Below are 11157 nucleotides of genomic sequence, written 5' to 3' on the forward strand. Positions count from 1 at the left end.
CACCGCGACTTGGGATTGTCCCTTACTAAACGGTACTGGTGTTCCCTTGTCGAAGCAGTTAATTGACTGTGTGTATTAACAGCTGATGGTCCATCCTATCCATCCCGTTGAAAATTTTAAACACCTCGATCATATACCCGGGCACCTGCGTGCTTCCAATATGTAAACGTATTCAAGAAATCTTTACATCAATTTCCACACAAATTATGATTACCGTAGTAAAAAATTTGAAATGTTGGTAAAACTGGTTTCGGAATGGAATAAAATGTATATCTGAAAGATGAATTTTTATTTCACATATAAATAAATTCATTGTTGGTTTTTACATTAATTGGATCGAGCACTTGCTATTTATTGATTGATTATTTTGGAGAACAGATGTACATTATCACGATTTCTTAGTGTAAACTTCATTTGCGTCATATAATAAAGAAAATTTTGAAAATCATTTTAAAAATTCGAGAGCTGCCGATACGAATTCTCGTGGAAATTCCAAATGAACCAGATGAGTAGCACCTTCGATAGCGTGAAAAATAGCCTCTGGAAACATCTTCAAGATGTAGTCTTTATCACCGATCCTGTGCAACAAAAATGAAAATCATGCTTTAACGACTATTTCGATTTCACCAGTACAGGCTAGATACACTTCTTAAACTAATTAATTTATCAACTAAACTAATAACTGAACTACAGTATTACGTCATTGCATACTTTCTTAAATCATTGCATACTTTCTTAAATCATTGCATACTTTCTTAAATCATTGCATACTTTCTTAAATCATTGCATACTTTCTTATTTGCAAATATTAATTTGAAGAAATCCGGAAATATCGTTTCGCATTTTTTGTTATGGGTAATGAAAGTTTGATATTTGAACTGAAAGAAGTTCCAATGTAAAAGATAGATAATTTATAAAAAGTGGGACGGAAAAAAAAAACCATTAAAAAGATTAAAAAATAAAAATTCTCGAAAAAAGGAAAATCCAGATGAAAACTCGGATCACAGAAAATAAAAACCAGATTTAAAATGAAAAATGCAGATTAAAAATGAGAAAGTCTGATAAAAAAAAAAAATAAAGATTAAAAATGGAAAATGTTGATCAAAAATGAAAAACGCAGATTAAAAGTGAAAAATTCAGATTTAAACAAAAGTCATCATAAAAATTCACATAAAAAAACTCCAGATCGAATAGAAAAATTCATGTCAAAAAATAAAATTCAGATCAAAAACGAAAAATTTTAGATGAAAAAGAATAATTTCAGAATAAAAGAAAAAATTCAAATTATATAAAAAAGAAAAATTTTAGATGAAAAAGAATAATTTCAGAATAAAAGAAAAAATTCAAATTATATAAAAAAGAAAAATTCTGAAATTAAAACAATAGTAAATCTATAAAAAAAATGGTTATTCATCGATTTGTTAGTTCGCTTTATTCCTCATTTACTAGTAAAATATGATTTTTGGGAATTTTTATGCATGGCATCTAATAAAATAACGTTTCTAAAACATAGCAGTCAATGCATTGTCTTTGAAATCTGTAGAAGCTTACACGGAAGGGTTTTTTCTTCCGTTGTAAGTGTCATTGAGGCAATCAACTGTTGAAATATTTTTGTCGTATATATTCATGGAAGTAAAATACGGTATTTAAAAAGTGATAGAATGTATTTAAGAAATCATAGTTGAGCACATGCTATCCATTAGCAAGACGATAAGCCCGGGTGACGCAGTGGTAAGATGTTCGTTTTCCATTATGAAGGTAACCGTCAAGGTCCACGGCTTAGAATCCGGGCACGACATTAGAGACAAGTTATTTACCTACCTGGGGTGGCCACCTATAGATCGCACCTTCATTCCCCACCCATCTGTACTGGTTAGAAATTGCTGTATTGCGATATAATGACTGGAGTTGGTGTGCGGTAAAGTACAGAAGCAAGACAGTAACCAGTGGAATCGTCCAAAGTTCTGTATTGGGGACTCTATTGTTTCTGGTGTTCAGTTATTGATATCCCGCTTTCTTTATATGCGATGTCCTGCTACTTATACGCTGATGAACTAAACGTTTTCCTAATCATTGAAGATTTCCGATTTGCCTACGAATTGCAACTTGCATGTGACCGCCTGATGGAATGGGGTGATTCAAATCAAACTACCGGTGGCCAAGAGAAAAAAACGTTCTTGATGAACATTGGCAACAATACGCGCTATTTAATTCCTAACTGTATTATAACCTCCTTCGCAAAACATACAGACCTGGGGTATTTAGGTGGACCAGAACTTGTCCACATCGTGTTACGTGAGGACAGTCACAAACAAACAAGAGAAATTCCGCCGCTTATTTGATAAGGAAGTGTTACAGGAGATGCTACGGGGGGGGGTGAGTCACTTATGTCAGCTTTTGATGCATTTGTCTGGCCCATCTTAGAGCACGCATCGCCGGTTTGGAGAGTCCCCACGTGGCTGGTGACATCGTTCTGTGGGAAAGCACTCAGAGACGAATCACTAAGTGCTTGCTTCGTGACTTATACGATCGTCATTTGTGAACGTCTAAGGATTTTGGGTGAACATTCTTTGGAATGGCGCCGTCTCGTCATTCGATTATGCATGATGTAAAATATTATATTCACGGTCTTACTCACGTACTTCATGTTTTTCAGAGATCTGACAAACTCTCCCACCAGAAGCTATTCATTGTGTATACGCATCCCTTTTGAATTTTTTCTCGTTTTTATGTCGGGCGGGTAAAGTTTGGAATTGCCTACCGTCAGACTTGGTCATGTCACCTACATATTCTTTATTTTGCGAACATCTTTCTACATTTGACGTTTCGCCTTTTGTGACAAGATGTCGATTCTGATAATTGTTATATTCATATATTGTAATTATTTATAGTTTTTTTTGCGCCTTAAATAGTATCTGAATTTTTACTTTTGTTCTTGTGTGCCATACGCTTCTGCATTGTATGCATTTTTGTGTGTGTCTTGTATGTAGTTTGGTGGCACATTGTATGTATTTCTGTGTTTATATTTTGAGTATGATATCTGTGTCATGATGTGAGTGCAACATTATGAGTTGCCTTTCGTGATTTAATTGCATAAATAAATAAAAAGATTTCATTAATAGTATTCGTTAATTTTGTCAATTATAAGTATGCCAAGACTGGTAATGCTTTTTTGTTTCTCTTCTAAATGATGAGCGGAAAGACAAATACTTACACATTGTATGTTGATCTGGTGCCGTATATGAATATAGCTTTTCCCGAATATGACCCTTTTAATAAGTTCCTGGGGTTAACGGGTCCGAAGAAATTTTTTTCTATAACATCGATGTTGGCTTTCCACTCGTAACCCTTTTCCGTTTTTCTCAGCTGAAGCACATCCGGATCGAACTTGGTTCTCTCGGTGGTTTGTTCCTGTAAGAAACACACTGTCCATTTGACATCTGTGAATGCAAATTATTGAATGTAAAAATTGATTGGAAATTATAAATTCTCTCTCTCAGTCATCAAGAACAGGAAAAGCTGCAATTATTTTAGATCGCTTCCTTTGTATGTATTTTGGCATAAGACTGTTTACAATTGAATGAGTTAAAGAGAAATTTATGATAGCCCATACATATTTCCTACGCATCTCAAGTTAACACTAGAAGCACTGTTTGGGTCATTTGGGATAAAAAAAATTCAGCTGTTTCAGTGTTAATTTTTCCAATGCTCTTCCAGTTATTGCCCTTTAAAGTTATTTATTTTTAATATTCTAGCAGTTATCAGATTATAATACGAAATAATTTTCAAGTTATGAATAATTATTCATAACTTGAACATTTTTACAGCAGTTTCGGCTTGTCATGTCACAAAAAGTTCTTGGGGTGCCAAAATCGTTTTGTTATTTTTTTTTTTAATTTATTATGATACGAATGAAATCTGCTAGTTTTGTTAGTCAAATTATTTCGTATATCTATGCCGTACGAAAATAGTAATGTTCTATCAACGCAACATTGATGCTAATAGTTTGCGCAGTGAGCCGAACTGATAGTTTTCAACGTCGAAAATCGTCATTTAAGCTCAGCAGTTTGCCATCGGAAATAGTTCATTGTAAAATGTGGAAATTTTCTCTTCTTTTTCAAAAGTATTACACTCAATTATATTCTAATTTAAGAGGTAGATTAGCAGCATGTATATATTTTTGTATTATTTATTTTTGCACATTTCCCTGCTTTGTGTTTTCTGAATTTATTCTAGATGTGTTAAACGCATTATATATATATATATATATATATATATATATATATATATATATATATATATATATATATATATATATATATATATTTATTTATTTATTTATTTATTTAATTTATTTCGTATTTTGCATTTGTTTAGATTTTGGCATTTCATTATTTTTGATTTTTTTTTCATTTTTTATGCTACAATATTTTGCATTCTATGTATGTACATTTAAATGTGTTTAATAAAGTTTTCTCCGACACGGTGCCGCCCTTGACAAGGGCTAAAATTGGCTAAAGGCGATAGGGTCAGGGCCATGTTAGGTTTAAAAAGAAAGCATATCGATATCTGGAGTCGCTTTTCTCGAGTGCCTAAAAGGAATACAATAATCCGTGTAACAAACTTTCTTCTTTTCCATATCCAAATTAAGCCTCTCTCGTACGGCGTTTGACCCTTGCACGCCATTCTGAGTATGGGGTGAGCATATGACCCATATTTTACGGGACACATTATTTCTAATTGGCACCTTCGAAGATATTTCTTTTTTTAATTTTTTCAAATTCATTAGATGAAATCCACCGGTGTTAAGTTTGTGTCAGATTCATTTGGGAAATTAAATTAATTACTAGAAATTTTCTTAGGCACGCGCTTTCGCGCCATCTTCAGGAACCGGCTTACTATGTAGGCTGTTAACAAATGAATAAACAAAGATATGTTCACTCACCTTCGGAGTATGACCACCCATATACTCAAATATCTTCATCTTGGCTGTGAGTTCGTCGACATCAGAGGGGACAACTTTGATGCTTTCCTTCAAAAGTCTCAAGTACAAGAAAGGGAATCGTCTGGCGAGGTCAGAAATATGAGCGGGACTAATGTCTTCTATGATCAACTTCTCTACTTTCTCCGGCTGTGATAAATAAGGAATATTTTAAAATTAAACTTAATTAAGAGAAAAAAATTGTCACCTTTCACACATTCAATCACTAGTAATTGGACAACATGAACCATCAGTTCATTTTACGTGTGACAAACCTAGTCTTGACAATCATATTATCGGCTCATAACCAACAACTACGGAGATTTCTATTCATTTTTGCAACGGATAGACCTCGTTATCCATCAGTGAACTAATGATACTACTACTCATCAATAACCAATCTTTGTACTTGGTAACAAATACAACCAAGTACACGAATGCCTGTCACAATAAAATTATTGTCTCCATCTAGCAACATAAGATTCCAGAAGCACCTTGAAAACATGTGTCAAGTAAGCATATTCACGTACCTCAGTGAAAGCCAAAGCCATAGCTATTTTTCCTCCCATACTGTGACCAATCACTATTGCTTTCGGAATGTTTTCGCTCTCCATAAAATGACTGACATCTTTGGCCATAGTGAGATAGTCAAATATTTCACTCCAATCACTGTCTCCATGATTTCTCATATCCAGTCTGTATAGCTGTTTCATAGAAAAGTTATTGTAAATGTTGGATCAATTTTTCTTATTATTATTTAATTCCTTTAACAATCTTGGTTGTCGAACAATCGTTATTGGCAGAGTTTAATTGGAATAAAAGAGTTTAATTGGAATTAAAGAGTTTAGTTATCAATGCCGATCGAATGAATAAAATGTGTAAAAAACTAATCAGTACCGTAAACTGGGGCAACTTTAAAACAGGTGTTGTAACTTTAGGACAAGCATTATTTCATATTTGACATTATGTGACGGGCTGAGTTTTCGTGTATTTGTCCCGTTCTTCATTTAGATTTCTTCGCAACAATCAGTAGAATGCGCTGAGGTGCTTAAATATATTCTGAGTGATGCTTCTGATTCTTAGCACCTTGTTTCTTCTATTTAGTGATTATCATAACTTTAAGAAACCTTTTGAAACTTTAATTAGTTAAAATCTTACTTCAAGTGAAAACAAACATGTAGTTATCCAATTCATAATTTTATAATTATTAGTTTACTGTTTTAGTTATTTCTGTGTGTTAGTTTTTACGTAATAAAATGCAAACAAATTGCATTTGACGAGGTAACATCAGGACATAGTTGTCCAAATTTTGGTAAGTAGCTCTTGACTTATTATTTACTTCTTATTTCAGGTTCAATTAATTTTTTTTGCTTTATTGTTGGAAGCTGTATAGAAATAAAACTTCTAGTTCTTCTTAAACTTCAAAATAACAAAAAGAACTTTACTTGGAGAAAAACTATAAAAAACGTTTTTTGTTAAGAAACAAACAAAAATAATGAAAATTTTTTCATTGTAAAACTCCTACTGTAGAATTGCTACAGTCTAGTATCTGTGTAACATCAGACGAGAGTATTAATATGGCTTTCTGGGTAGAAAAAAAACTTATGTTACCCCGCATTGCGGATGATTTGTAAGACAACAGAATTATGTGTGTCTCTCCCTATTTATTTCATACATAACGTTTTAAATAATCGCGCATGGTAAGCAAGCTGAGGGTTGTATATAGATTGCACTATATTTTTCCACAGAAATCATGTTCTTCATGTTGTTACAGTGTGGATGCTATGTTAAAAATTGTGCAATACTCTTGTCTTAAAGTTATCCCAGTTCACGGTACCGAAATTCTGCTGAATAATCGAAAATCTCATTCCTCTCTTTTTGAACTTGCCTTTCTGTTCGTTCCGTCAGCGATAGGACCAGAAACACGATTCCATATTTCTTTTGATGACGTCATCCCGTGTATTAATATTATAGGTGAAAGCTCCGTCTTTATGCCCGTAGATGGCTCCACAACATCATGAGCTATCTTTATTGGTTTCCAGCTGTTTGATATTATCAGTAATTACAAAAATTACTGTATTGCAACTAAAGCTTCATGCTTCATTAAATGAATGAAAACTTATTTTTATAAGTTTAAAAAAAATTATTGTCTTTTGTAATAAAAATGAGAAGAAACTCATCTTCTCATTTATCAACATGCACAAACACAACCAAAACATTACCTTATCGAATTCATCGTCCTAGGTTAAATTTAAGCATGATGTCCTGCAGGGCTGGACAGATCTGATGTACAACATGCCCGGGCATGTAAAAGTTTTGACTGGGCATGCACTTTTTTCAACAACATGCTCGACGACAGCATATTAAGTAATTTTTTGGGCATGTATTAATCGGGCTTTTAATTTTTTTTCCGATTTGTCCAGCCCTGATGCCCTGTGAATTTAAATCATTCATTGACGATTTACCATAGTTATCAAAACGAGCTGGGAATTATAGATAATTATCGGTAAAATGTGATAAATCTGCAAACAATTTAACGACATTTGGTCGGTATAAATGCATAATAACCGGATTTACCACTCTACTACTACTTCACCGCACATATATTTTTCTCAGCGGAATTTCTAACGAATCGGCACATGCCAGAACACGTGTTCTAGGTGGATGTGTGAACCCTAACGTATTTATGTTGTCAGAGTGGTGCTTGTTTCGCTTTCTTTCTAGTGCTGCCACCTGTCCCCTTATCTAATCGCAGTCACCATAACATATAGACATTTAAAATAAAAATTGTATTTTTACAGTGAAATTCCATTCATAGTATTATCCAACACCAGGGGATTAACCGATAGCAGTATATGAGAATTTTATATGCAATCGTCTCATAACAACAACTATTAAAATCCAACCTTCAAAATTATTGTTTTATTTAGGCATCAAATTATCGATAGACGATCGTTTATACAGTAAAACTTGCCTTCAATGCAATAAATTATTGTTCCCGTGATATCAATGCCGAAATACACATTAAAAACCTGGATTAAACCGAACTTGTCCAACGCTTAAATGGAAAGGAAAATTTTACCTTCTTAACGGAAAATTTCACACCAACACTTCGACTGTTTTGCGACCAGTAGACAAAAACATCATATAAAATGTTAAAGTAGTGCTCAATCGAAATGTTTTACGCAATCCTTATTTGCCAATGTGAGTGCTTCAATCCCCCTTAGATTAGCAAAAACTGTTTCCGTACTTGATGCTGTCATTTTGATTAGCCATATGCAGTAAAGCAGTTGCTTCCTGAAACTGTGACAAAATTCTCCGGAAACGCATTCTTTTCTACGTTTGAAATCAGTGCAAGGGTTGGATATCCAAATGATGTGCAAGATTTGCAAAATTGTATGCTAGCTGCTTCCCGTGATCGCAGTGCTGAGCAGGGCCGGAATTACAGATAGACGAAGGGAAAGTCGAGGCAGCAAATTTTAGGCGAGAGTGAAAACACCGTTAGAAAATCACCGAATTTTACAGTGATCGGGGCAGCAAAATTTATGTCACCCTCGCAAAAATCCTAGTTACGGCTGCGGTTCTGAGGATTACATAAACATAGACGGCGATGTGCAAACTGAACCTGACGACAGATATTGACACCCCCCATTGGAAATTTTAGAGAAAATCAAATGCAAAAACGTAAATGTGTGTCGTCAAATTAGATGAACAGGGCGGGGTGACGTTTTATACAGAGATCTGTGACAATCGAATATTTAGTAAATACAAAGTGCAAAATGTAACAATTATTTTAACTATATATATTCAAAATTAATTAATTAATTTTCATTTTTCACCAATCTGGAGATCGTTGCATAATTTTACACCTTATGCCAATTGAATCTTTATTAAGCGGAAACCTGTGCTCAATGGAAAAATCTCGGTTTCTCCTTGCGATTTCATTGAAGAACAGGTGTGTTTTAACGTATATTCAATTTTCCCACTTTTACTTTCACCGTGAACCTTCAAGAAATACGATTAGAACTTCATTTCTTTTAGCAACTCCCTAAAAACTGACCTATTGACTACATTTATAATAGTATTTTGAATGTAGTTTTATATTACAGCACCCCAGACTGAGTAAACGTGTTTTTTTTAATGCATTACAGATTTAAAGACTTTATATTTTATATGTTGATATAATTTACGAAATCACACACACACAACACATCATTTATTACGAAATCATTGGCTATAATGCAATAATTTTGACCAATAAATCAATTGATGGCTTCGTAAAATCTTTGAGAATTATATTAAATAGTGTTTTAAATTGCAATGCGCTAATGAATGAGTAATAAATACATTATTAATGTACATGATATTTTTACGTAGAGCATAATTGTAACAGCATTTTAGTGTGTCTACGATTTTTTATATTAGTTACAATCGGTGGCCACGGGCACAATGTCACATACGCCACGATTTTCTTCGGCACCAGAGAACTTATACAAATACAAATACAACGCCACAACAGGCAAATTGCCCAACGAGGTGGCTGACCTAAGAACATCATGGATCCCCGAGCCATTTTTTGGAGTCCCTACCTACTACTGCTACACCACACATGCACCCCCCCCCCCCGCGGAACCACCCAACGAACCCCCAACGAATCGGTACATGCGGGAATGTGCGTGTACGTGTAGTGCAACCTGACGTAAAGTTTGTTTCGGTGTAATGCTTGTTATGTGTAATGCTGTCATCTGCCACCAGTTTTTCTAACTATGAGTGAAGTGTTATGATTGAATGATCTATCGTTGTAGGACTGTTGCTCTCTGTGGCGAGACTTTTTAACGGGGAGATCGGCTCGCATTTGCGCCTTGAAGTTGGGAACCACAGAAAACCAACTTCAGCCGACCACCACTGTGGGGTTCGAACCCGGATCCTCGCATCACGAGTCCGGCACTATAACCACTCGACCACCACAGCGGCGGTATGAGTAGCTACGTGTTGCAATTTAATGATAATGCTGTTTTTAACAATAAATTTTGGAATTCACATTCCCTCACGGAAAATTACATATAAGCTTCCCCTAAATAATAGACATATTTCATATATCTCTTCCATATAACTTGTTTTAGAACAGACTTCACATAGATAATCATCTCTAAATTATAAACTAAATATTAGCCTTCCAGTGGGCTCGAGTATGTCGGAGATGGATGAAGGAGATCGCGTATCTCCTTCATACGCGTACCAGCTGAAAGGTTAAAAAAAATCAGAGAACACAGCAACACTACTAATAACCTGACATATTGGAATTGAAGTCTGGGGCGCGATATATAGCCCAGGTCGATAAGATACTCGCCTAAAGTACCAAAGGATATTTAGAGGTGTCGCGAGTTCGTCCTTGTCAGAAAACTTTACTGACTTCAGAAACGGTGACATGACCGCAGAAAAAATTGCTATTGTAGGGAGTCCCCCATCGAGGGGTTAGCACACCAATCTCTCGATGAGTATAAAAAACAAACCTGCCGTTCGGAATCGGCAGTAAATTGTAGGTCACGGTCTAATTAGCCCTCGTGTGCAGAAAATGACCGGGGTGCGACAAAAATGATCAAAATGATGGCATTGAAGTCTGATCAGGGCCGATTCGATTATAGCATTACTCATTGAGATTTATAAAATAAGATGAAAAATACCTGTCCATTTTTAGGATGAATTGATACTTCTGACGAATTATCCAAGGAAACTCCGATTGAAGGTTTATTAATTCATAAATATGGGAATCTGTATCCGCTTCAACTGCTACCAGCTGCCTGGTAGAGTGACGTTCACTGCCGGTAGATTATCAGCGTGTAGTTGTTATCTTGTTTGATTTACTTCCCTTTTTGGCCTCCAAATTGTATGTGGCAATGGCTTCTTTGTATAGCATAAATTCAAGGTTAAAGTCACGATAAAGTTCGGAAATAGACTCTTATAAAAGCTAGAGCAGGGAAAGAAAAATAAATTATATGATAACCTTGATATAGTGGTTGTCTAATTACTTATGATGATGCCAATTCATGTTTATTAAATGTAGAGAGTGTCCAGAACTTGAATAATATACTCTTGGTTACTTCTTTTAAAGTGTTGTAAATTCTCTTTATTTACTTCGCTGGAAACTTCCGGTTAATGAGGAAGAGTGTGTTCAA

At 34.7% G+C, this 11157-nt stretch overlaps 1 protein-coding gene across 1 annotated transcript; it reads right to left on the reverse strand.

Annotated features, from left to right (window-relative positions):
* Nucleotides 1–273: 273 nt before the first annotated feature.
* LOC149076511 (sn-1-specific diacylglycerol lipase ABHD11-like) lies at nucleotides 274–10855 on the reverse strand. Its single transcript, XM_089244085.1, has 6 exons — nucleotides 10666–10855; nucleotides 6870–7023; nucleotides 5512–5685; nucleotides 4946–5131; nucleotides 3215–3411; nucleotides 274–578 (listed from the first exon to the last, which is right to left on the reverse strand). The coding sequence occupies exons 1-6, from the start codon at nucleotides 10671–10673 to the stop codon at nucleotides 446–448; spliced, it is 852 nt and encodes a 283-aa protein (XP_089100211.1). The 5' UTR covers nucleotides 10674–10855; the 3' UTR covers nucleotides 274–445.
* Nucleotides 10856–11157: the final 302 nt, after the last annotated feature.

Source organism: Pholcus phalangioides, unplaced genomic scaffold, assembly GCF_987345545.1.
Source record: "Pholcus phalangioides strain wild (caught in Gottingen) unplaced genomic scaffold, Ppha-v1.0 ptg000015l_1, whole genome shotgun sequence".
Lineage (NCBI taxonomy): Eukaryota > Metazoa > Arthropoda > Arachnida > Araneae > Pholcidae > Pholcus > Pholcus phalangioides.